The sequence below is a fragment of the Corvus cornix genome, chromosome 19 (assembly GCF_000738735.6).
Source record: "Corvus cornix cornix isolate S_Up_H32 chromosome 19, ASM73873v5, whole genome shotgun sequence".
In the NCBI taxonomy this organism is placed as follows: Eukaryota; Metazoa; Chordata; class Aves; order Passeriformes; family Corvidae; genus Corvus; species Corvus cornix.
In genome coordinates, this window is record NC_046348.1 from 9,794,024 (window position 1) to 9,820,618 (window position 26,595).

The following is a 26,595-nucleotide window of genomic DNA, read 5'->3' on the forward strand; positions in this document are numbered from 1 at the left end:
TCTCGGCCACTTGAAATGCCAGCAGTTATTTGGGATTGAACTGATTGTATTTCATCCTTCCGCACTCGGGGGGACACACGTGTGGTTACCGAGCATTCCAGAGCCCGAAGCTCTGGAGGAAAAGGTGATTTCCATCGCCACCGTGTGTCCGAGGCAGAGAACGCCGATTCCACAAAAAACTCCACCCAACAGCCTCGCGAAATCCCACCGGGACTTCGTGATTCACCTGCAGGGAGAGGCCTGATAATGCTCCCACTGATTTTTGCGTGTGTGTGGCCTCTGGGTTTTCTAGGCACAGCTGCCCCAGAGCTGTTGTGTTTCACCAGGGGCTCAGCCTGGGCGCCCTCCCACCCCGCATTGGGCTGCAGGGAAGCACAGGTGAGCACAGGGAAGCAGAAATTATCAGCAAATAATTTCAAATAGCAAGTGAAAATGACCTCATTTGCTAAAACCTCCGAGTAGCAGCGTGTGAGCACATAACTCATTCCAAATTATCCACTTAGATCTTCTTGGAGTGCAACTGGAGTGACAAATGTGCTTGGAAAGAGGTTGGGAATGGAACTGAGACCTTTGGGAGCTGCTTCACATGTGCCATTGAGCAGCCATCGGGTGGTGGCACCTTTAGGCCTCTGCTAAACTGGAAACCATTGGAGCAGACTTCAGAAAGAAGACTTTTCCTGTCACTGCTCCCTCCAGGAGCCATCAGAGGTCTGTGGCTTCAGCTCAGGTCAGCCAGGAGATGCTGTATCACTAAAATACTGGTCTGAAAAACCTGTAACTCCACGGACTGGTTAATGTTCCTCATTAATATTTTTTCATTCCCATGCCAGAGGCATGACAGAAAGACCCTTAACACTGAAATATCCAAAGCCACTGTCGTCCATGGAAAGCTGCAGGCCTCAGGACAGTACTTTTACCTTGCAGATGCACCACCTTTCCTGGGAACAGCAGGAACCAGCTGCTGAGAGGATTCCCATATGCCAATTCCTTCCATTAACCACCTAGAGTCCTCATTCCCAGATGCAGGAAAAACCTGTTAGCAGAAGCAATAAATATTTCATTGACATTCCAGACTCTGCCTCTCCCAAATTCTGAATTTTTTCCCATAATTTTTCACATGCGCTTGGAGCCTGGGCAAAAGGAAAAGGAAATAGTTGCCCCTGTTTTTAATCCTGTTCGTAATAGAAGAAATTCTCCCCTCTGAGGGTGGGCAGGCCCTGGCACAGGGTGCCCAGAGCAGCTGGGGCTGCCCCTGGATCCCTGGCAGTGCCCAAGGCCAGGCTGGACATTGGGGCTTGGAGCAACCTGGGACAGTGAGAGGTGTCCCTGCCATGGCAGGAGTGACACTGGATGATCCTTCAGGCTCCTTCCCACCCAAACCACTCTGGGATTCTCTCTCGTTATATTCCGTTCCAATCCCCGTTCCTCCCGTACCTGGTGCACAAGGCCATCCACAGTGCCACGGGAGGCCGCTGGAGACGGCACTGGAGAGCCCTTTCCCCATGAAAATCATCCCTCTGCCACCTCAGGAGCCGCAGGGACGACCCCGGAGGCTGAACACCGTCGGGAGCCGGGGGAGGGCCGCTCCGGTGACTGTGGGAAGGAGCGCGGGGCGCTGCCGGGCGGTCAGAGGGACGCGGGGGCCGCCGAGGGCTCTTCGCCGCGGGACACCCGGCTGGCACGGCCGCCGTGGGACCCCCGGGGACCGCGCAGGGACCCCCGGCCGGGCCCGGTGCCCTCGGGCCCCGCGAGGGGCGGGGCGGGCGCTGCGGTGCGTACCGGGCCCACCAGGGGGCGCCCGCGCCCCGCCCGCCCCGGCGCGTGCGCACGGCGGGGCGCGCGCGGGCCCGACCCGCCGCCCCGAGCGAGGTGAGAGGCGGCCCCGGCGGCCCCGGCTTCCCCCGCCGCCCCGAGCGGGCCGCACCGGGCCGGGCCGGGCCGGGGTGCAGCGCGGAGAGCGGTGCTCGGGCAGCGGGGGGGGGCGCGGGGAGCGCGGGCGCCGGGAGCGCGCGCTGGTCACGGAGCCTCGCGGGCCGCGGCGGGGCCGGGCGGGGGCGGGGCCGCGGCGGGGGCGGGACCGGGCGGGGCGGGGGCGCCGCCTGGCGGTGATGGGGAGAGAGGGCAGCCGGGGCTGCGGGGGGATTGGGAATGGGAACCGGGATGTGGGGAGCGGGGTGTGGGATTGGGCACTGGGGAGCGGGGATTGGAGAGTGAGATTTGGGGAATGGGAACCGGGATGTGGGGAGCGGGGTGTGGGATTGGGCACTGGGGAGCGGGGATTGGAGAGTGGGATTTGGGGAATGGGCATTGGGCACTGGGAGCGGGGATTGGAGAGTGGGATTTGGGGAATGGGCATTGGGCACTGGGGAGCGGGGATTGGAGAGTGGGATTTGGGGAATGGGCATTGGGCACTGGGGAGCGGGGATTGGAGAGTGGGATTTGGGGAATGGGCATTGGGTACTGGGGAGCGGGGATTGGAGCGTGGGATTTGGGGAATGGGGAATGGGCACTGGGGAGCGGGGATTGGAGAGTGGGATTTGGGGAATGGGCACTGGGGAGCGGGGATTGGAGAGTGGGATTTGGGGAATGGGCACTGGGGAGCGGGGATTGGAGAGTGGGATGTGGGGAATGGGGATTGGGCACTGGGGAGCGGGGATTGGAGAGTGGGATTTGGGGAATGGGAGGTGCAGAGCGCCTCCTTGCACAACAGCTGCTCATAACTCTCCGCTCAGCGCGTCCATCCCCACAGAAACCCTCACTCTGGGATTGCATCCCCATCGTTCCACATCTCTGTGTTTGATTTCTGCCCATACCCAGAGAACAGGCTCTGATCCATGTGGAATGGGGTCCGAAGGCTGCTGACAGCCCTTCTGCTTCCTGCTCCTCAGGACGTCCTGGGAGGATCACACCTGCGGAAGAGGCGGCTGCAGGGAGGGAATTCCCTTTTGGATACACTGGTTGGGACAAGGCTCACGCTCTGTGTTTAGGCCAGACGAGTTTTACTCCAAGGAGCAGGACCAGCACCACGGGGCAGGGATGGAGCGCCTGGCCTCCTTCGGTAGTAAGTGCCACCTGACAATTCAGCCCCCACATCTGGGCATGAAGAACCTGGATGGCTGGGCTCAGTGGTCTTAGAGGGCTTTTCCAGCCCAAACAGTTCTCTGATTCCATGACATTTGGGAAGGGTTTGCCATTGTTTAAAGCCATCGGCAGCCATGGGAGAGGGAGACAGAAAGCCAAAAGGGTTTGGTCCACAGAATCACTTATTTGTACAAATTCTTAAGAGCACGGGGACACAAATGATTCAGTGTGAGTTTTGTCTTCTTTCTCTCCACTTATAATTGAGCTGGTTCAAATCCATTTTCTTGGAAAAAATCAGAATCATGGAATCCCAGAGTGGTTTGGGTGGGAAGGAGCCTGAAGGATCATCCAGTGCCACCCCTGCCATGGGCACGGACACCTCCCACTGTGCCAGGCTGCTCCAGCCCCAATGTTCAGCCTGGCCTTGGACACTGCCAGGGATCCAGGGGCAGTCACAGCTTCTCTGGGCCTCAGCACCCTCACAGGGAAGGATTTCTTCCCAATATCCCATCTAACCCTGTTTTCTTTGAGTTTGGAGCCATTATAACCTGAGAGTCTTATTTATTTTGTTGCACGGTTGAGTTCACTGAAAATCCATAGAATCATGGAACATCCTGAGCTGGACCCACAAGCACCATCAGCTGCTGGGGCTGGGCACAGGTGAATTTAGGGGCTGCCAAGGCAGTGCTGTGCTCGTGTCACAGGAGATTTCCCTGTTTTCCCAGATGACCCCTTTGATAAGCCCCCGTGCCGAGGCTGCTCCTCGTACCTGACGGAGCCCTACGTGAAGTGTGCGGAGTGTGGGCCCCCTCCCTTCCTGCTGTGCCTGCAGGTGAGTGCCAGCAGCAGGGCAGAGCCTTTCATTGCTCTGAGAGAGCCATCCAAGGCCTGCCTGGTGCCAGGCTGTCCAGGAACACGTTAATAACCGCCCTCTCCAACACTCTTGTTTGCTCAGGGATGGGGAAATGACAAAGGGGGTTTGGGGGGTGAAGGATTGAGGCATGGGCAGGGGAAGGAGGTCTTTGTGCAGCAGCCAAACCACCTCACTCACCTCACTCAGCCTGGGGTGACCCAACGTGCTGCTGCATGTCTGGGGCAGTATCATTTCTGTCATCCTTTGTGGCATGGAAAAGAAAATCCCATCCAGAAACACCCCCCATGCATTTTTTCCCTTCCCAAATAGAAAAGGAGAAGCTGCAATATTGACAGTAATTGTTTGTGACCAGATGCAGTTCTTTAAAAATTCTGTGTGTGAGCTGGTAACCACAGAAAGTACTGCTGGTGTAATTAATAAGTGAATAACTTTGTGTTATTATGACTAAAAATTGGCAGTAACCTCTAAGAGTGAAAGAAGAGCTGAGCCTTGTGTTCAGCTCTGTACAAAATACACAAACCCCTATTTTGCATATTGGGTGTATTTTTGCTCACTTACCTGTATTTTAAAAGTCAGAAATTTAACTGTTAAAAACAGCTGCAAACCTGGTGCTTTTAATCAGAGAGCCAGGATTAAAGGGAAACTTTGTGTTCAATACTTACTAAATGCTATGTGTTCTCTTCCTGGAAGGATCAAACTATATATGGTGCTATTATATATAAGGTGCTATTCAAGCTATAACACCAAACTTTTTTCACCTTAATGCTTAACGAAAAATTTTTGGATTCCCAGGAGTTATGTCTTGGGGCAAAAGACAAGCAAGCTACAAAGATTTAACATGATTTTATGGGTTTGCTCAAATTAAATCAGAAAAATTTAATGTATCAGGTGGTCAGTTTTGGATACCCCGTGGTCAGATAATAAAACTTTAAAAAGGGAGCAGTGAAAATCGTTTCAGGGCAGAAGTAACACAATTCTGATCTTTTGTTCTGCAGTGTTTCACCCGAGGATTTGAATACAAGAAACATCAAAGTGATCATACTTATGAGATAATGGTAAATATTCCTTTTGGATAACACCTACTCAGTCCTGGGCTCTCTCAGCTTCCCAGGAGTGAGACCTTGCTTACTCATATTACATTGAAAGGTTGAGTGATGCAATTCTTTGATTCAGAGGTTTAAAACTACTAAAAAAAGAAAAAAATCCACCCAGAACAGGATGGAGTAGTGGAGTCATTTAAAGCTGCATCTTCTTCTTGTGCCTGGAGAGCACAATGCTATCACTAGACTTACAGTTCTTTAACCATGTAAATCAACTTCTCTTTCTCTAGGCTTGTTTTTCCTTCCTCAAAACTAATAATTCTTAAAGTCTCCAGCAGTTTTTACTGTGTTTCCTAGTATAACATTGTGTAATAGCAGCTGGGAGACACAAATGTACCAGTGTTTGCTGTGGTTGATGCCCTGACACCCTAAGGAATCCAATAATTATTCAATCAGGTTTTGTAAAAGTTTAAAAGTACCAGAATTATCTCCTGTGTGGCCCCGTGGTTCAGAACTTCTCTGCTCTTCCTGAGGTGGCTTGGAACAGAGGATCACAGTTTGTTCTGCTTTTTTCTTCTCCAGACATCTGATTTCCCTGTCCTGGATCCCAACTGGACAGCTCAGGAGGAAATGTCTCTCCTGGAAGCTGTGATGGACTGTGGATTTGGGAACTGGTGAGGATTCAGTGGCTCAGCCAATTTCATTCAGTGATGGGCAGTTTTTCCTCTCTTTTCCCTGGATCTCACTGTTGAATTCATCAGTGCACATTGTTCAGTGACTTATTGTGGGTGAGACACTAATTTAGCAGCTAAAGTGGAAAGCTGGGGTGTCAGATCCTGTGTTCATGAGTTATCTGTCTTCTTCTTTATTAAAAACAGTTGTGTTAAGAGTACAGAACCCCAGAATTCACAGAAGCAGAACTGAGAGTTCTTAGGTGCACACTGCTGTCGGAAGACTGAAAACTGGTTACAGAGTTTACTATTACCTGGAGCCAGTGAAATGTGTGAAAAGCTCTCAAATAACAGCAGTAGATTTCAAGGCTGTTAAAGATGTGGTACATTGCATCAGCCAGAGGGTTTCCCATATGAAAACAGTGAATTGCACTGTTCATGGGCACCCAAAAAGAGCTCCCTGGCACCGTATCAAACGTGTGAGTGTTGGTGCTGAGAGTGTGAGTTCAGGCACCATCACAGGCCAGTTCTCTGCACACAATACAACCAATCTCCTGTCCAAAATTACCTTTTCCCACTGGAGAAATTAAAAAAACCCCAACATTTCTGTGTTGTTCACATGAAGCCTCCCCCTCTCCCCACTCCAGGCAGGACGTGGCCAACCAGATGTGCACCAAGTCCAAGGAGGAGTGTGAGAAGCACTACATGAAACACTTCATCAACAACCCCCTGTTTGCATCCACCCTGCTGAACCTGAAGCAGGCAGAGGAGGCTCAGCACAACGAGACTGCCATTCCTTTCCAGTGTGAGTATCCCTGCCCTGCACTCACAGGGAGCTTCCCTGCGAGGTCCCTGCTCTGCCAAGGCTGGGATCAGCAGCTCTGGGAAGGACAGGCACCACAGATGCTGTTTGCTTTCATTCCCAAAGGGATAACCTGTTCTGATAACTGGCTTGGAGAATGTCAGGAGCAGGGTTCTCTTCACACTGGATTAATTCCTGGGTGTATCACACAGACGAGGCTGCCAGTTCCATGGGAAAAGGCAGGGAGCAGCATGGTCTGACACAAACAGCAGGGTCTCAAAAGCAGAAGTTCCTGCATAGCCAGAGGACGCAGAAATCACCCCAGCAGGAACCTGGATGTTTGTACCCACTGGATTAAAATCCACCCCAAAGCTCCTTCATGTGTGTCCCTCACAGTAGATTCCAGTGTGGTTCTCAGCCTGTCCAGCCCCTGCCCTGCCCTGTTCTGCCTTTAAACATTCCCTCTGAGCATGTGCACATCACTGTGTACACACTGTGTCCCAGGCCTAACTGCTGATTTAATTTGCCATAAAATCACTCCTTTCAACTGTGCTGATTTCACACCTCTCTCTTGAAAACTGCCTGTTAAAAAGTCTGAGCTAAATTGCAGCAAGTTAACAAATTCTCAGTTTTCCTTGCATTTCACATCTTCAGCATTCCCCCAGTCTGGCAACTGTTCATTCCAGAGCTCCCCAGCCTCTCTGGGTGAGGCAGTTGCTGGGTGTCTGGAGCTTTACATTTCCCAGTAAAGTGGTTAGAGCTAAACAGCAGGAACTGGGCAATTTTGGTTCTGTCCCTGGCTGTTATTGATTTTTTTATGTGCCCTGGGCCAAGACAAACTCTCTGTGCCTCAGCCTGCTTTATCTGTGCCGTGAGACACACAACACTCAGCTCCTGCACAAGTGCATTGTGAGCCTCAGACTATTATTGTCTGTAAAACACCGAGCTCCTCAGCTGGGAAGAGCTGTAAAAATTGGGAGTTCTCTGGCTTTAATTGCAGCTCTGTCAATGGCCCCCAGAAGAAGGCAGATTTAACACTCCTGTTCCTATTAACTAAAAGAACCTGCACACTGAGCCCCAGGGAGCTGCAGAGGTTTAGAGGGGGATGCTGAGCTCCAAAATGTAAAGTTTACATTTTATTACCTGTTTATTACCTTGAATTTGTGTTTGACTCTTGAGAATACTATGAAGATCTCAGACTGCTGCATTTTTCTCTGGATGAACTCTGTCTTTTCTGCCTATAACACTGAATAAAAGCCCAATCAGGGTATTTTTCTTCACCTAATTATTCCCACTTTTCCTGCAAAATAAACACTTATTTACAGATCCTTAAAAGAAGATCCCAAGCCCTACTCAACAAGTGAAAACCTTTGGTTTTTTTCAGCTGCTGATGATCCCCCACGGCCCACCTTTGATTCCTTGCTCTCCAGGGACATGGCTGGGTACATGCCAGCCAGAGCTGACTTCGTTGAGGTAAGAATGACTCTCCTCCCATACTTTAAATTTGCTGCTGGGTGCAGGCTCAGCACACACACCCTGTTTGCCCCTGCCTGTCTTTGCTCTTCATTTAAAAACATCACAGGAGGCCACAGGACTGAGGGATGCTCTTAGTCCTGTGGTTTAATTTAAGGTTATCCTGCGAGGAGCAGGGAGTTGGACTGTGACCCTTACAGGTCCCTTCCAAGTTGAGATATTCCATGATTAAACCTCTGGATTAATTAAGGGTTTGGTGACAGAGGTGGCGCTGGTGGCCTGCAGAGCCGGGAGAGGCAGCAGAGAGGCTGCAGGACGTGCTGCTGCCACCAGATGTCCAGCCAGGGGTGGCCCTGCTGAGCGGGCTGGGTGCTGGAAATTGGATGCTCGGCCAAAGGATCAGCTCCAGCACTGTCACCTGCCTGAGGGAAGCACACACAGGTCTGCTCCAGACATCTCTTGGAAGACCTGCATTGCTTTCCATGCTTTTGGCTGGGGGCCCAAGGCCCCAGTTCCTGCTCCTGTCCATGGAGGAATGAGTTCAGCCATGCACGGGCTCGTTTTTGTACCTCTGAGCAGAATCAGCACGGGGCCATCCCCACAATCACACCCTGTGCCTGGACACAGCTCTCAGGCACATGGAGGGGACGCTTGGGGGTGTCCTGAGCCAGGCCAGGGGTTGGACTTGGTGGTCCTTGTGGGTTCCTTCCAACTCAGGACATTCTGTGACTCATTTCCATCACAGTCAGGGAGTCATTACCTCATTAATTCCCACTGTCCTGTCACAACATCCTGCTGCAGCTGCAGCCATGGGGGTGCATTGACGCATTCCCCAGGTAAAGCTCCCCTGTGGGGTTTGTTGCCCAAGGATGGAACCTTGTACCCTGTATATGAGTAAATATCTCTGCTCCCAGTCCTTCTGCATGTTCTGAAACCAGAGGCCAATGTTTTAGTGCTAGTTAATGACAATGTATTAATCACCTCTGAACAGGAGTTTGACAACTATGCTGAGTGGGATTTGAGAGATATTGATTTTGTAGAAGATGATTCAGACATTTTGCATGGTAAGTGCCACATTTCTGTACCCAGGCTCGAAACTGTTTCAGATGCCTGTGCAGCTTTTCATTGGGTCTCTTTCTCCACATGCTTTGAAAGTGAACATACACTTCTAATGTATGGGGTTTAATGTTTGGGGTTTTAATGTATTAAATGTATCAGCGTAGGTATTAATGCAGGCAGCAAGGAGGTGTGGAGTTTAAGACTATATGAGACACATTAAAAGTGTTGGACTCTTGAAGCTGTGTGATTTTTCATGTGTTCAACATGCCCTGAGTTAGAGTAGCATCACCTGTGTGTGACAACTTCCTTTTTAATGTGAAGAAGATGATTGTATGAGCCCAGTTCCTGCTCTGAGTTTCTGTGAACGTGGCTGCCTTAATAATATGAAATAACAGGAATTACTAAAGTGACATTTTAATCCATAGAGAGGAAAAGATCCTGCTTTTCCCCACATTTGTAAGTACACACAGGGTTTAAAAGTCCTGTGTTTATGCCTCAGAATTCTGCCATCTGTGTCAGGCAGTTCTGAGCTAAAGCCTTTGCATCCCTTGGAGACAGACAAATCCTGTTACAGTCTTGGCAAAGTTAAAAAACACCAGTTTGAAGTTGAGCAGTGTACGCAGGAGCTTTAGGAATGCAAACTCCCCTGGCTCAGGAAGGTTATGAGAGTCGTATGTCAGTCTCTCCCCTTTCAGCATTTATTGAGAGGGGGACTGGCTTGAGGCCATGGCAGGGATTCCATGTGCCAGCTCTCTGCTGTTTTGTCCTATTCTGGCTCCTGGTGAACTGGAAAAGCAAAATAATCTCCTATTTGTGCACATTAATTGATAGATTCGTGTTCAATCCATCGGGTTTTGCAGCACTCCCCTCACACCTGCCTTCCTCCCAGGCACAGTTCAGCCATTTGAGGTCTCTTCTGCCAGGGGCCCATCCTCCAGGAGCTCTGCTAACTCCTGCTGGAGCTGGATCTGCTTGTCCTCCTGCACATCCTGCAACAGGGACTTCCACAATCGAATTAGGAGTTCACAATTTAATTATGTGTTGTGTGAAAAAATACTTCCCCCTCGTCTGTCCAATCTTTTGCCTGGTAATTTCATTGGATGTTCCCTAGTCCATCCTTCAGTTGTCTTCAGTGTTTGGGAAGGGATGTCAGGCATTTGCTCTGTGCAAACTGTTTGGCAGAGGTTGTGGAGCGTGACCAGCTGCATTTTGGATCTCTTAGCCCAGGAACTCTGGCATCTGCCTTCCCACAGCTGTCCCAGATCTGCCCATGTGAGAGAGAAAGCCTCGCAAAAATGAAGTCCCAGGGTCCAGCCAGCTGTTTCCCTTTCACATGAGGCATCTCAGGGAGAGAAAGAATTCTTTGCTAGAAAATTTGGAATGAGATCTTTCCCTTCTGTGATTTAACACAAAAAAAGGAAGGAGCCACATCCTCCCTGTCCTGCAGTTTTAAAGGGCTCAGCTGCCGGCTTTGCTTGAGAGAATTTTGCAACCCAATTGTAGGAGCCCATGGTGCAGAAAATGGCTCAACACGTGGCTCTGAGAGCAGGGGTGGTTTAAGGAGCCTTTGTACTTTGTAGCTGACGGGCAGAGAGGGTTGTGAGGCAACCTGGGTGTGAGGATGTAACACAGGGGTTTAACACATTTTATAGCCCAGAGAAACCCAAACGGGGCCTCGCAGCAGAGATTAAGGCTCAGGTTGGGGAAAAAATCCTCCATTTGTTTTCCTGCCACACATTAAACCTCACTGGGTTCAAGATTCATTTTTGAAAACTACTTTCCTACTGCATTTTCTGCAAGTCACTCAGGCTGGGCCCAGGGAACACCCCAGCCAGTACAGTTCCTGTGGTCTCTCTTTCCTTCTCTTGGTGCACCAGTCACAGATCAGTGCTGCAGTGCCGAGGCTGCACATCCCACAGGAATATTTGTGCTTCCATTGGAGTGGAATTCCCCCTTGTTCCCTTTCTCCCACACTGCTTTCCGTAGTATTTTGTAAAAATTATTTTTTAAGAAGTTCTAGATCTGAGCTAGATCTGTTTTCTGATTTATTATATCTTTTCTATGAAATATATCTTTATAGATTTATCTCATGTATTTTCCCTGTTAGATTCCCTGCGTTACTCTAAACAAGTTACTGGTATTCCCACAAGAAAATGCTGTTTAATGCAAGGTGGAAAGGCTCCCAGGCAGCTTTTAGGAGGAGCACAGAACCTGTACCTGCTGCCTCACCAGCTCTTCCCACCCCACAGGAGGTCACAGACATCACTCAGTCACTTCTTGGTATTAGCAAGATGGCCAAAATTGTATGAAATCTCTCATGTTTCAATTAAATTCTGGAATTGTTCTCTTTTGTTCAGTGCTGGCAGTACAGTAAGGGCATGCAAATATATATTGCAGTTACACAAAAACATAATGGACAGATCAAAAGCACCAACCAGTTACAACCCTAATTCAGCCCACAGTGCTTGAATATTTAATGAACTACAAGTTTTCATCAGGCTGAATTAGAACGTTGGTAATTTATCTTTTTCCCAGCTTTTTTCCCCCCCTTCTCATGTAAATGATTTTCACTTCTAACACTGCAAAGTAATTGCTGAAACCACAGATTTAGAAGTGAGTGGAAATAGGCTGCAACTGGCAGGGAAATTTGATTTTAAGCTGCAAGGCAGTCAGTGTCCTTGTCGACAGAACATGGTGTTTATTCTCCTGTGGACGTTCCTGCCATGCTCCAAAGACAGATAACTGTTTGCCATGGGTCCTGCTGTCCTCCAGGGAGGGTGAATTTGGACTGCAGCCCTTCAGTTTGTCCCAAGCCCAGCACACACTGGTCACACAGGCTGTTTACTGGGATTAGTTTGCATTCTTCCCATTATCTGGGCCTCGCCTGCCAAGGCAGGTTCGCTCCCATGAAACAAAGCTCTCACTCATTAGCGTTCAACAAAGTTTCCTGCAGGCCAAATGAGGCTGAAGAGGAATGAAAAGCAAAGAAACTGTTTTGGACACGCTCTGGAGAAACCAAAATATTTGGGTTTGGTTTTTTTTGGAATGGAGGAAGGAGCCTTGAATTGCTGCCTATCAGTGGGTCCTTCAGAGCTGCACCGAGCATGGCAAGGAGCCTTATCAGTGCCCAGAATGGACACCCTGAGCACGGTGTCAGCTTGGATTATCTCACATTCCCAGGACAAACAGCTGCCTCCCCGCTAGAATCCATGGGGGAAAGCTGGAGGAATCATTCTCATTCCCCCAGCATCTCCTCTCTCATTTCCATGCAGTGTGTAACAGTGTAGTAGTCGGAGTTATTCATGCATTCCAGATTTGGTAATCGCCTGGTCCTGTGTGAATATGTCTATTAAAAACAAAAGCCCCTCCAAAAGGGCATGTGGCAGGAAATACTAATTTCACTGGAAGCAGAAGCTCCATTTTTTCCCTTCGTTTGTTCCTTCCTCTTCCCAGCTGATCATCATTTCTTTAGAATAATGTGCACTCAGGTGAAAGCATCAAAACTCGATGGTTAGAGGCGCATAATTACTTGTGATATTTATAGAGGTTCTCCAGTGCAGTTTCTGCATGTACTTATTAAGTTCTGCCCACACAAACCCCAGAAAATAACAAGTTGGCTGAGCTTGCAGAGGGTTTCAAAACTACAAAAATATTTTCCATAAATTGGCACCAATTCCAACCCTTCCTAATGGATTTCATTCATGTTTAACTTGCTGCATTCCCAATTTCTCGTCCCCACATTTTAGCACGAAGGAGAATTTGCTATCTCTGCTTGTTCTTAAATTAGGAAACTTACATACCTCGCTATGAAAATACACAATGATGTGGAAAATGCAAGAAATTTGGAAAAATAAGTAGGAATATTGCAGCATCCCTCCTATCTCATACAGAATCCTTTACTCCTAGATTAACATCAAATCAATTTGGGACAAACTGAAGGGTTTTTTGCTTGGGATCAAGCTCCTGAGCAAATCCCCACAGCCTTTGGGTTCAGCTGTCCCTGTTTGTATGAAATTTGATTACCCAGAGGGATGCAGGGATGAATTTCCCAGAGGCTGGGGGCTTCCTGGTGTTTACACCTACATGCATATTTAAAATAGACACATAACCACACTTCTTAATTGCATTATTAATTATTTATGCGAGAGTGCAATCAATAAGCTGCCACTATCAGTTTTGCTCTTTTTGTGTAACTACAGAGAGAAATGGATCCTGGGTTCTGTCCCCCTTGGGTCATCCCAGTTCCCCTATTTCCAAGGGCTGGTTGTTGTGTCACAGCCTCTAAACCAAGCCTTGAGCCTCTTCCTTCCGAGAGCACATGGAAATGATTAATGTAAAGTCAAAAAAACCACTACACCAGCCACCTCTACACTCATTTAATGGCCTAGAATTTGTGTGTTACCTAACAGAGCGAGGGAAGGGAAGGCAATAGGTGTCTCTTTATCTTGTCTTTCACGAATTTGCCCCAAAAGAAGTTCATTAAGCTAATGGCTGCAGGAGAGGGGAGCTGCAGGCTCCGTGAGTGGCTCAGCCAGGCTGCAGACAGGTTTGGTTTTGGGAAGGATGTGATTTCTAATGAGCATGGCTTTTTCCTGGGCTTCTTCACACTGTCCTGAACTATTCTTTGTTCTCCTGGCAGACAGATAAGTTTGGAAGTTAACAAGCTGGAATCTTCCAGATGTTTTTAAGAACTGTAGCAAAGGCTACTTTGAATCCTCACAGTTCAGAACTGTGTCTGGTTCTTGGAGTTCCTTGTTCTGTGCAAAGAAGCCTTTGCCCAAAGATGGTACCTCAGATCCTTAAATCCTTTTTCAGGAGAAGGAATGCTTGGCAATTGCAGGTATGAAGGAACAAATAAGTGCTGATAGCAAAACAGTCCAAGAAGGAAGAGGAAAGGAGTTCTCAGGATCTGCCCGGGTTCATGTTTACATGAACGTATTTACAGTGATGAATTTGGCAGGAGTAAGCAAAAGAAACCTTCCCCAGGTAGGAGGCACTGCAGGTTTGCCTCTAATGGGTTGATGCCCCTGTAAAATTGCCTCAGGATTTTTAAACCAGCAAAGCAGTGACCATTCCAGCCTAACGTGAACATAAAAGCTTGACATTCAGCCTCCTGCAGTGATTGCTTATGAATTCTTTAACCTTTTTGTTTTGCAGCTCTGAAGATTGCAGTTGTAGATATCTACCATTCCAGGTTAAAGGAAAGACAGAGACGGAAAAAGTGAGTTGTGAAGCAGTAACTGTGTTCTTTCCTTCCCTGTGCAACGCTGATGGATTACACATCATTAATTTCCTACTTCACAGAAAAAAAATCCTGCCAGACTGTGACTGATTGCTGGACTCCCACTTTTTCCCCAGAAATATTTGCATCATTATTTTTAATTCCTAGTGGTCCCTAAGTTAGGTTTCCACACTGAGGATAACTCTATTGCTGACGTGGGGTTGAATATTTTATTCAGCTCATTTGACAGTGTTCTAGAATGACTCAATCTATTAATTAAATTAAGTTTTATTATAACTTTGAAATACTTTGTTCAATATTTTAAATTATATCTTGCTGGATTACTCCCTGGAAGAATTAGTGATTTGAAGTGGAGCTGCTCCAGTCCTTCTCATAAAACTACACAGTTCTGCTGAATGACAGGAAGGATTGACCTGGTCCTTTATAATCCATAAATAAAAAGTATTTATGTGGTGTGATTTCCATGATGATCAATCTTGTCATACTAAAGGAGAGTACTGCAGGGCTCTTCATAACCCTTGTGGTTACATCAGCATCAGGTTTTGTGAAGTTTCTACAGCAGGATGGGACAAAAATCTGGAGAATGACACAAAAATGCTGATGTCACTCTCAGAAAGGTGACTCTGCACAGGACAGGAGGGTTTTGTACACACCAAAGGAAATGAAATGGATTTTATAGAGCAAGTCCTGACCTGACCTTGACAGCCCAGCTCTGTGGTATCTTATTTGCCAAAGTGGAGTCACCACAGAGCAATGAGCACGTGGCACTGCTCAGACTGGTGACAAAGGTGTTTATCAGGCACCTGCTTTTCCCTCTGCTCCTTCCCCTGGTCCCGTCAGGAGCAGTTCAAACCCAGAGTTGCCTCCATCATCTCTTTAAAATCCAAGCTGCCGTGGAAAAATGCCTTTCCCCTGTTCCCAGTGGTGGCATTTACAGTCCAGCCCTACCCTGTGCTTTAGCAGAGGGATGTTTGTGTCTGTCCGAAGCTGGAAATCATGTTCATGAGACATTCATTACCTCTGATTTTGGAAGGACAAGTTATAAGGTGCTGTAGATGTGAAATCTATGCCTAAAGAAGCCATTTCCAACCTTTAAAGGGATTGCAGCTCCCTTTGTGCTCAGGGCTAATGCACACCACTGTCCAAAATTTACCTTGATTAAAGGCACACTGCATCATGTTTCCATTCCAGCCAGCCCAGGGCTTATGGAAATTTCATTCATGTTTAGTTTTAGACCCCTCTGATGGTCTAAATCAAAGTTTCTTCTGAAGCCTTTGTGTTTGCGAGGCAATGCAGGAGTAATGAATGGCCTGTATTAATATAATTTTCTTTCATTTCCAGAATTATAAGAGATCATGGCCTGATCAACCTCAGAAAATTTCAGAGTGAGTATCAGGTGTAACTGCTTCCCTTCAAAGTGGCAGAACTTCACACATTCACCATTTCCAGGTCACCAGTGTGGTTTGTTCATACTGGAACATATTCAGATGTTCTAAATTCCAGCAGATTTCCTGCCCCAACTCTCTCCAGCTGTCTGGTTCTAACTACTCCCAGCTCAGTGTTTTGGTTATTGCCTCAAAGTTGCCCTTCAGAAGCATGTTGGGCTCTGCTGAGTGGGGGAAAGGGAGAAGGTGAAATCCAGGCCTTTAAGGTGCACCTCACTCTTGTGAGAAATGACCAAACAACATTGAAATATCACCCCTCATGCTTTAAGGATTTTAAGGGCTGTAACTTTGGTTGCTTTTTACTAAGCAATCTGTAGTTGTGACACCAAAATGGCCGAGAATGACCAAATGTGGATTTTTAGGCAGTGCCGAGGCTGGTGCTCCCGTCATCCCCCACAGGGGTGGCAGCAGGAGGGGTAACATGTGGTACTTCTTCCCCTGTAGTTCTGGAAAGGCGCTACCCCAAGGAGGTGCAGGACCTGTACGAGACCATGAGAAGGTTTGCCCGGATCCTGGGGCCCGTGGAGCACGACAAGTTCATCGAGAGCCACGCGCGTGAGTCCGGCAGGGCTCTGCAGCCCACGGGGACAGGTTGCATCATCTGTTCCCTAAATATATCCCTCTCCTGGAGGGCAGGAGGTGGTTTTTCTCCTCCTCCCCCATCTAACTACCTCAGGAAAACAAATACATTTGTGGTTTGATACACTGAACGGGCAGCGAGTGGGTTTTTTCCACTAAACTGTGTCCGAGCTCTTTGTTTGAGTTTTCAGTTGACTGAACATTCTGGTCACGTGTTGGAGGTAATATTTTTTTATCTAAAGACCACTGTTTATTTACTGGGACTCTGTATCAGGGGAAGAATAAAATCCCTATATTATGGCTGTGTGGAGAGATTGGGAGCTGGCAGCAAACTGAATTCTTTGAAAGACACACGTTAAACTATTGTATGTCACATAATTATATAGTGCAGTGGTCATTATGTCCTTACCTTAGGGGAGAGGCATTGTTCCATCCCTGAATCATCCCATAACCTGCATTTAGGCAGATTCCAGTCCGAGTCACCACATCCTGCTTCATTCTGTGACTTAAACTGGGAGAACTGTTGCTCATTAGAAAGAACAGAGCATTTACACAGTTGTGCCCATGTTTTCAGGACACCCTGTATGAAATACCAAAAGCATGATCCTGCAAAAGCATGAGTCCTGCATGGGAGTGCTGCTCCTGGAACCTGGTTTTGTTGTTGCAGTGGCAGCAGATCCTCAGGTGAACCTGACAGTCAGGTACAAGGCACTACACAGATCTCCTGAGCAGCAGCAGGAAATAAATTCACAAGGAAACTTGCTCCCTGTAAAACTGAGCAGTGCTGGGAGGCAGATGATGAAAGCAACAGACAGGAAATATCTCTGAGCAAAAGAAACATTTAACAATTTCATCTTACTGACTGCAGGAAAAGAATTGTCTGCAAAGAGAAATTTTGGAAGGTCCAGTTAGGAAAATCGTAGTTCCAAGAGAATATTAGATTTCTAAGGTGCCTGGCTGGAGTAGTTCCTCAAATCTATTGAAATGCCTTCCAGAAATCCCACATTATTGTTACTTGCCTTGTCCAGGGTATGGCAAAAGGACTATCAAAGCATGAAGAGAAAATGCATTTTCTGAGCACACAAAGGCTGGAAACCAGCTGAAATCTGTGTCTGAGGAGCATTGGAACACAGGGAGTCTGAGATCTTGTGGAGGGAGGTTAACCCTGGCTGTGGTTTGTGTGTTCAGAGCTGACCTGTGCAGGCAAATAGCAAAGAGCCACATTCCCAGTCCACCCCACTGACCCACTTTTGCTCTTTGGTTTTCCCTCCTGCCAACTGCTGGGGTCCAACAGTGGAATTTGAGCTGCGCAGGGAAATAAAGAGACTCCAGGAATACAGAGCAGCAGGAATCACCAATTTCTGCAGTAAGTACCTGATGCATTATTCATTCCATTCCCATCCATCAAGGAAGGGAAGGATGATTTTACAACATTCAGGATGTGTTGAATAAAAAGACACTTAGTTCGGAGAGGCGTTTTCCTGGTCTGGAACTGAGTAAGGCTTCAGCAATGATGCACAGTCCAGCTGGGCTGGTTCACAACTGATCTGAGCCATCAGCTTGGAGATCACAGTGTCTAACACAGCTCTGCTCTGGGCACCACTTTGCAAAAGCTTCATTAAAAAATATTTATGTCAGGGCACAGTGGTCTCAGGGCTTCATCTCGGGACGCTTCCCCTGGCTGTTGACACATGTGATATCTGGAGAGAGGCCTAAGACCTCCACATCAATTAAATGTCCTGTTTTATCCTGGAATTAGATCATGGAAGCCTTTTTTTGTTTGTTTTTGGCCTGAAATTAACAGGGGGAAGGGTGCAGGGTGGAATCTAATCCCTTCTGGTGCCAAGTAGTCATCACGAGGGAGAACAGCAGCGGTTGGGCCAGAAATAGAGAACTTTCCAATATTTCCTGAAGCAGGGAAAAGCCAGTCTGGACTTTCTAGGTGAGGCAGGTGGTGAGGGCAGGGTGTGTGTGTGCCACAGGTGCCCGGACCTATGACCACCTGAAGAAGAGCCGGGACGAGGAGCGGCTGAAGCGCACGATGCTCTCGGAGGTGCTGCAGTACATCCAGGACAGCAGCGCCTGCCAGCAGTGGCTCAGCCGCCAGGCAGACATGTAAGCACTGCCACGGGGTGTCCAGGGAACCTGAGCCATCCTGGGAATGCCCATGGCCAGCTTGGATGGGGTTTGGGGCAACCTGCTCCAGTGGAAGGTGTCCCTGCCCATGGGACGCGACGAGCCTCAAGGTCCCTTCCAACCCAAACCTTCCTGGGATTCTGTGGTTTGGTTTGCATCAAACACATTTTCCTGCCTGATAGTAACAAATTCATTCCAAATTTATTAAAGTAGGAACAGCCTGCAAAATTCGAAGGGCAGAAAAGTGGGTGACAGCAATAGTGCTTGTTGAGTGCAGGCAAAGGAAGGGACTCAAACCCCTCGGTTTTATATTTCAGGAACTGAACTGCTGTTCATAAAGTCACGGAGGGAAATGAGCCCTTTGTGGATATTAATGAGGGCACAGCTGACACCTGAAATATTTCAGATGATTTTAGATGTAGCAGCATTATTAATGTGTCATCACCCTGCATGAGCTCTTGGATTTAAAGAGCAGCATAAAGGAAGTGCATCCTGTATGCAGGACATGGCTTGGAATTTCCCCCCTCAGTCTCCACTGTATTTTTAATTGTGATCCCCTCCACATTTCCTCGTTGGGTTTTTTAACAGGTTTCAGACATACTCTTCAATGTGGGAACACTAAATATTTATAAATCCTGTTGACTCCTAGTCAGGGTTTGGGTTATGCAAGTTGAATTGTGTAATTATTACAAGTTATGGAAGAAGCACTTTCAGGGCCAACACATGCAGTTATTCTCAAAAAACACGAAGGCAATTTGAAAATTTCCTTTCTTTTCAGTGATTCTGGCCTGACTCCCACGGTACCCGTTCCTTCAACTACAGGTAAGTGTTAGATGATGTCTGCTAAAAACCCAGTAATGTCTGTCTGACAGCCTTTTTCTGACTCTTTCTTGTGTGCCAAAGTGTCAGTCCTCAAGCCTCACAGTTAAGCACTGCTTAAGTCAACATTACAGCAATCTGCAAGTCATTCCACTCACATATCCTGCAGGACTTTCTGATGAATTTCTGTATTTTTCTAACTAGAGGTCAAAACCCATCCTAAAGCTACATTAGCAAGGCAGGAAACAAAAGAATTTTCACATTCTGTAAGCACAAATTAGGGGTTTCTCCACCAGGAGGACCCCATCTTCTTTCAGTGCCCAGTAAGGACAGATTCAGGGGTCAGTCAAGGTCCTCATAAACAGGACTTAAATAATTCCCATCCCATTTGTTGAGGTCATGGGGTGACTGAGACTGGGATAAAGTTTTATTACAAGGTTGTTAAATGTTGCCAGGGAAAACTGGCTTTGGCTCTCTCCCTACAGCCAGTTTTTATGTGGATGCTGTTAAACCACTTGAATTAAACATCTCAGAGGTGGACACTGGGTCTATATGTTCTTCCTCATTTCTTCCAGGAGCCTTGGAAATTTGGGTCAGAATACCAAGCAGTGAGTCAGAGCACTACAGACTGTTCTAAACCTATTTGGCGATTGCTAAGATCTGGTATTTTGCAGAAAAAACAGCTTTGTGTATCTCAGGGCTTCAGAGTCTGTGAAGGGAGGACAGTGTCCTCCAGCTGATGGTCTGGAATGAGGGATGAACTTCCTTTTTTGTCAAGGATCCAGTGTCCCATGAAGGGGAAGAGCCTGGGAGCACAGGGATTGTGTTGCCTGTGGAGCTGTGATAGCACACAGTGTTTACAAGCAGCATCACATGTGGAACAAAACCCAAACAAAATACCATAGAGCTGCTAATTAGGCAAACATCCTGCCCAGGGAACGGCAGGATGCTGGGGAAGAGCTGCCACGTGGCTCTAATTAAAGGCTGCATCATTCTGAATATACAAGAGGGCAAATTAATGCTTCACTTCTAGATTCTAAGCTCTTGACTTTGCAGCCTTAATGTTTTCTTTAATGTAGTTTGCATGCGTGTGGTATTTTTTGGGTTTATAAAAGAGTAAAACCGAATTCTGTCATGTCTCATCCTGGCACAGTTGCCCCGTGCCATAGGAAGAGGGAGCAGTGCTGGGAAATAACTTCCTTTACACCTCCCACAGACTCACACTCCAGCTCCTCTCCAGTCCCTCAGCTCTCTCTGCTCAGGCTCCTCACACCCAGCCAGATCCCGTCTGTTCCTGCAGATGCCCAGGAGACAGAGAGACTTCCCAGTGCCAGGGGCAGGACCTGGGCAGGGCAGGGTCTGGAGCAGCTGCCAGCAGTCCTTGGGAAGACACAATGGCACATTTCCCAAGGTCTCATCACTTTGCCAAATTTGGGAAGTTATCCTGGGATAGAGACCTCTCTCTGACAATGCTAAATATGCAACCCATAGTGCAGGGGTGGGAGACTGTTCCAATGGGAATAAACAACCCAAACTTTGTCCTGAGCTCTGCAAGTTACATAAAAAATACTATTAGAAGAAAAAGCCAAACCTGCAAGCCCTTGAGAAAGTTTAGGCTGTGCCAGGTAAAGTTACAAACAATAGTAAAAGTGAGAAATATCAGATGACCCTGTGATAAATACTCCTTTCAGAACTGTTTATCATAACAGACGAAAAAATGAATCCCCCAACTGTACCTGCCTTGCAATACCTGCATCACATTGAAAGGCATTTGAAGAAAACTCTGCCTCATGAAGTTTTCAGTAATGCCAGAGAGAAATCGGCTGCTTAATCACACCAATAAATAGTCTCAGCATCCTTACAAGGTGCTGCTTTCAGCACACCTGGCACACCCTCCCTGGAGCTGGGATAGTCAGGAGGCTCAGCCCAGCTGAGCCATGCCCAGTGCCAGTCTGACACAAAGCTTTTGTCTTGCAGTTCCTCCCAAAAACCATCAGCTCACCAGTCTCACGAAACATTCACAGAGTTTAAAATTGCAAAACCAAACCTTTTGTCACATCAGCAGAGCCTTGTGCTAAGCCCTAAATAACCCTATCTGTAAACACTTGGCTCAGACTGGGTTGAATTGCCTCCCTAACACACCCCAGGAGCAGCCACCTCCAAAGGGCTCCGATTCTCCAGCGTTTCCTTTCTCGTCCCACAGGCAGACGGAGTGCCCCACCACTGAACCTCACAGGCCTGCCAGGCACGGAGAAACTCAACGAGAAGGAGAAGGAGGTGAGGAAAGCATGCAAAGATCATCTCTGTAACTGTCTCCACAGTGCAGGGCTGCCCACACCATGTCTGGGGAGCTGTGAATATCACCTCAGTTACAGGCCCTGACTCCTCTTCCTTTCTCACAGAAATCATTCAGGTTTTCCAGTTGGCTTCTTAATTTCCCGTGCTACACATACATCACAAACTGGCTGATTTAGCAGAGAAAGGAGCAGAGCACCAGGGTGTTCTTTGGTGCTGTTACAACATCCATCTCCCTGCCTGCATTGTGAGGCTGGCCTGAGCAGAGGGGTTAATTTTTCTTAATGAACACTGGTTGTTTTTCAGCCCAGTGCAGGCCTGTCCTCTAACTCAGTGGAGAACTATTGAAATAAGAGATTATTATTTTTTAATAGAAGTCCTAATGTGTCCTTAGACTGCCCAAGGCAGGTTGCAGTGCCCATGAAGCACAGCTGTATCTCAGCCTCCCCTCTCCCTGTGTGTTTCCCTTGGCTGGAGCTGGCAGCATTGGGAATCAGCTCACGGCTCCGTGTGGAACTGGCATTTCTGGCTCCATTCGGCACGGGAATAATGGTGGCAGGGCATCAGTGTGTGTGTGTGTGGAATCTGATTTCCTGGTCAGCTGAGACAGAAAGTCTGAGGTCTGAGGAATTCTGCAATTTCCTATCCGTGAGGAATGAGCATGAAGCGTTTCCTTATTAAAGGGAGGAGACAGACAGTTTCTCCAGCGGGAGCAAGGCTGTGCTCCTGGAAGGCAGCTGGTATTTGGGAGCTGAACAGGAGCTGTGCAGCCAAACAGCTCAGGAGCTGTGGAAAGCCATTCCTCACCAAACTTCCAAGCATGGAATGCCTTCCTTGCACAGCTTCCATGCCAGACTTCCAGAGGGGGCCGGCAGAGCTGCTTTTGTAGAAGGTATTAGAGCCTGAGTCTGCAGGGGATTAGCAGCCAGATGCCCTCCCTGGCTCCCGGCCAATTGCTGCTTCCAAGTCTGGCATGTGTGCTCCCCGGGCTTTGGAAGGAGCAACGCCCACACAGGACACTCAGAGCTGTGCTCCTGTGAGCCCAGGGCTTGCTTTCATCCTCCTCCTTTATTTTTCCATCAGGAATGTTTTTGAATGCAGCAGCCAGCAGGCTCCTCCCCTCCCTACCTGTGGATCCAAACAGCTCGTCATGGCATTCCCGTGTGCCTCCCCTGTGCAAAGAAACACTGGAAGTGTTCTCAGAAAAATATTCCCCGTGTTCCTCCCCCAGCAGGGCTCTGGGAAGGGAAGAACATGACAAGTGTTGGTGTTTATTAACTTCACCTTTTGTCTTGCAGCTCTGTCAGATGGTGAGGCTGGTCCCTGGAGCCTATTTGGAATATAAAGCTGCTTTAGTGAACGAATGCAACAAACAGGGAGGCCTGAGACTGGCGCAGGCTCGAGCCCTCATCAAGATCGATGTGAACAAAACCAGGAAAATCTATGACTTCCTGATCAGAGAAGGGTACATCACAAAGGCCTGAGGACAGGCAGCAGTGCTTGGCTGGAGCAGGCAGATGTGGAGAGGCTTTGAAGTCGCCTTGACAGCGCTGAAAGATTTTACCAGTGTTGAATGAAGGACATTTCCTTTTGTTTAAAACCTTTTGGGGCTTCTTTTTTTTTTTTTGTAAAAACAAGTAGGGAGCTTTGTTAAATTGTATGAATGCTGACATTTGTCTGGGTTCCTTTTGACTCTGCTGTTGTCAGAATTGCGCTGCCTCGGAGCGCTGGGAAGGATCACATGCCATATAAGCTCATCTTAAACGTGAATGGGCATTCATTCCTCACACCTCCTGTGACTACAGAGTGGATCACGGTACTTTTATGCGGATGGTGACACAGAATAAGGACAGAGTCACACTTTGTGCAGTACAGGGTATAGAAATGCGCTCCCTCCCTCCTTGTGTTCCTTCCTAAATCAGCAGCAGCTTTCAGAGGCGACAGCATGTGCCCGAGGGTGTAAAAATAGAGCTTGCAGTGGTCCAGTCTTTTTAACTTAATTGTGATAAAGGATGGGAAAGGACATGGCAGGGAAGCTCCTCAACAGTTGTTACTTTTACGTGGTATTAGCACATATCCCAGCAGGAGGGCTCTGCCAAAACCAAGGAGCTTCAGCTGCTCCCCCTGTGATTTGGGGTTGTCAAGTTATATATAATCCCTCCGTTTCAGTCTTCTGCTTGTTGGGAAGGCTGGATGTTACAGCCACTGCAGTTTTTGGGAACAGGAATTAAAAGCTTCTCAGGACCCTGATCTTCTCCCACAAAAAAATGAGTGGAGAGCATGAAGTTCCTGTTTGTGGGGTTTTATTCCCTCAGCGTTACCAGCGACATGCCTGAGGAGGTGCCGCAAGTAACTACTCAAACACAACCCCCATCACATCAGCTGATCCATGAGCTTCAGCACCAAACTTTTGGATTTGGCAATCAGTTGGATGATGAAGATGGTTCTCTGCAGATGCAGCTTGTTTGTTTATTGCACAGCAAATGGTTTGTCAGACAGCTTCCTGCTAAGGTATAATGCTGCAATAATGTCCCATAGGAACCTGACAGCCAAAGCAGGTGGGGTGTTGGATGCTCCCCAGTTTGGGATCTCATGGAAAAGCTGAGCTACAGCTGCACCAATACCTGTCTAAGGTGTTGAGGTTTGTGTTGTTTGTTCCCCAAGAGTAATTACCCTATGGACCTGAGGTGCCATTGAATGTGAAGTATTTTGGTTTGTAATAAAATCAAAATGACTTGAAACAATCTTACATCCGCATCCCCGGACTCCGAGTGAGACTGTAAAGGTCACACAGCTGCCTGGATCTATATCCATCAGCTCCTCACCACGAGAGAGGAGATAAACGCCCAACAGCGGCCCTAGGGATGCGGCGACTGCATTTCCTAGAAACTATTACTATTTAAAGAAAAGCAGCAGTAATAAACTACATGTTGAAGATTAAAGTCTAGAAACTGAGACTGGGAATGCCAAGGGAAAGGGCACAGTAAGCTGTAAAACCTTGGGAATGTTTTTCCCACTTCTCTTTTAACATTAAACAGCCAAACTGCCTTTCTTTTGCTTGGCCTTTTGGGTGACTTGCACCCAAAGGCAGGAAAGGAGCCAAGTACACTGGAACCATCCTGGGATCAGCTGGGGTTGGTTTTGGTGGGCAGCTGCCTGTGGCTTGGGAACGCCAGCCCTCGCTGCACCCCGGGCTTACGGCTGGGGGTGCAGATGCCTTAATTACAGACTCAGGTGGACATGAAACATTAAATATGGAACAAGGCCAGGAACAGGAGGGAGACGGGCACTTTGGGATCATGGGACCTGCAGAATTGGTGACACCAGGGCCGGGGTGGCGCGGGGAGGCTGCGGCTGCTCCAGCCCAGTGCGGGCTTAGTCACAGCACTGAGGTATGCACGGTATGAGTCTTCCCGGGGCTGTGCTATCCGCCTGTCATGAAAGCATCAGCGCTGGGGGTTTTTTTTGGGACTCACAGCTGCCGTCACCCCAGCAGCAAACGCACTGGGCCCACTGGTGACTCAGCCCGGGAGGTGGGGGCTGCCTGGAGCAGATCCCGGGGGCTCCTGCCACCCCAGCACCGGCTCCGCGCTCCCCACGGCCGCGCAGCGGAGCAGATAACGCCGATAACACCGGCACACAAGGAGCCCTAGTTCTAGTGCCTGCTCAAATTCCCATCAGGTGGGGCCTGTGAAACCTAAACCGCCTCCTTGGGAGACGAACACCACGCTGGAGCAGCGGCTTGTGAGCCGTGGTGAGGGAAACCCCAGGGCTGCCATCCTGGTGAGAACGGAAAAGGGAAAAATCCAAACAACATGGTGATGCCCCACAGTGATCTCTGCCCTTCCAGCAAACTGGCACGGTGACCTTCCAGGAAAAGCCAGTGTGGATTTATTAGTGACTGTGGAGAAAGCACATGCAGTGGCCCAGGCAAAGCAGACATTCCCACAGCACTCCCTGTGACCAGAGCCGATGGACAGTGCTGGCAGTGAACCCACCAGCAGCATCAGGCACACAAATCCCTGCAGCCCCTAGCCCACTGTGCCTCTTCCCACCTGGCTGCTCCCCAGGGAGGTGAACACAATTCCACAGGGGAACCACAGCCAGGGCCGCATATCCCAGCCGTGTGTTGGCACACCCAGCAGCGCTGGGTCAGCACCATGTGGGAACCCAACAAGGACGAGGAAGAGCATGGGGAACCCAGAGATGGGGTCAAGCAGCAGCTCAGAGCACACAGGTGTCCAGCATTTTGGGTTTCGTGGAGTGGGAGCTGTTGGGCAATGCCTGCCCCACCACAGGCTCTCCATGGCCACAAGCAAGGATCACCCTTTGCTCCAGGGAACGCACCCTGGCATCTCCTGAGCTCTCCGTACAATCACCAACATCTCATTTCTTTTGCAAAGCCTGTCTGGAAAGTCAATGTTTTATGAACCAGGCACCAGCACTCCCCAGCCTCTTCTATGAAATGGAACAGGGACAGGAGCTCAGAGCACCCTCCAGGCCGAGCTTCCAGGGAATGTCTGGGGTCCCTGGGATGGGCCAGTCCCCACCCAGCTCAGCTGCCCAGGAGGCAGGCAGCAATGTGCAGGCTGGGCTGGGGAGAGAGGGAGGGCGCAGCGAGCGCCCTGGAGAGGCTGAGCTGCCAGGCCATGTCAGCCCTCGCTCCCCAGCCTGGCCACAGCCTGGCCCCGGGCTGTGGGGAGAGGGGTCGGGGAAGGACGCGGAGCATCCCCACCGGCCGGGCCGGAGGCACACGGGGCACAGCCACGGCTCACGCGGCTGCTCAGCCCCTGACTCAGCGGGTGAGCACACGGTGGAACTCACCCCGCCCTCCCGAGACAAACCAGCACCCTGGCACCCCTCTGTGCCCGGCATCTCACCGAGGGAGCTGCCAAAACACAGCCCACACCATGGGGGCCCTGCACTTCACATCAGCCCTGCAGCCCTCTGCCTAACAAGGGGCCAGTCAATGCAGAAAGGGGACCCCAAACACAAACAGCAGAGCTGCTCCTCCTGACCCTGTGGAGCCCACGGTCACCCACAGTCCATCAGAGGGAAAACTGGCCTTGGGGGACAGCA

General features: G+C 48.9%; 1 protein-coding gene across 3 annotated transcripts; it reads left to right on the forward strand.

The window, feature by feature from the left end:
- Window positions 1-1,812: 1,812 nt before the first annotated feature.
- On the forward strand, window positions 1,813-24,273 carry TADA2A (transcriptional adaptor 2A). Of its 3 annotated transcripts, none has more exons than XM_039563023.1 (16): window positions 1,813-1,869; window positions 2,818-3,061; window positions 3,807-3,913; window positions 4,951-5,010; window positions 5,578-5,669; window positions 6,314-6,471; window positions 7,853-7,941; window positions 8,933-9,005; window positions 14,158-14,221; window positions 15,584-15,627; window positions 16,132-16,278; window positions 17,561-17,632; window positions 18,249-18,381; window positions 19,181-19,224; window positions 21,425-21,498; window positions 22,815-24,273. In XM_039563023.1, the coding sequence occupies exons 2-16, from the start codon at window positions 3,037-3,039 to the stop codon at window positions 22,998-23,000; spliced, it is 1,368 nt and encodes a 455-aa protein (XP_039418957.1). In that variant the 5' UTR covers window positions 1,813-1,869; window positions 2,818-3,036; the 3' UTR covers window positions 23,001-24,273. The 3 variants fall into 3 exon arrangements, with proteins under 3 accessions (XP_039418957.1, XP_039418958.1, XP_019143235.1); XM_039563024.1 differs by having other exon boundaries at window positions 16,132-16,242; XM_019287690.3 differs by lacking the exon at window positions 1,813-1,869 and having other exon boundaries at window positions 2,649-3,061.
- The last annotated feature ends 2,322 nt before the right edge of the window (window positions 24,274-26,595 follow it).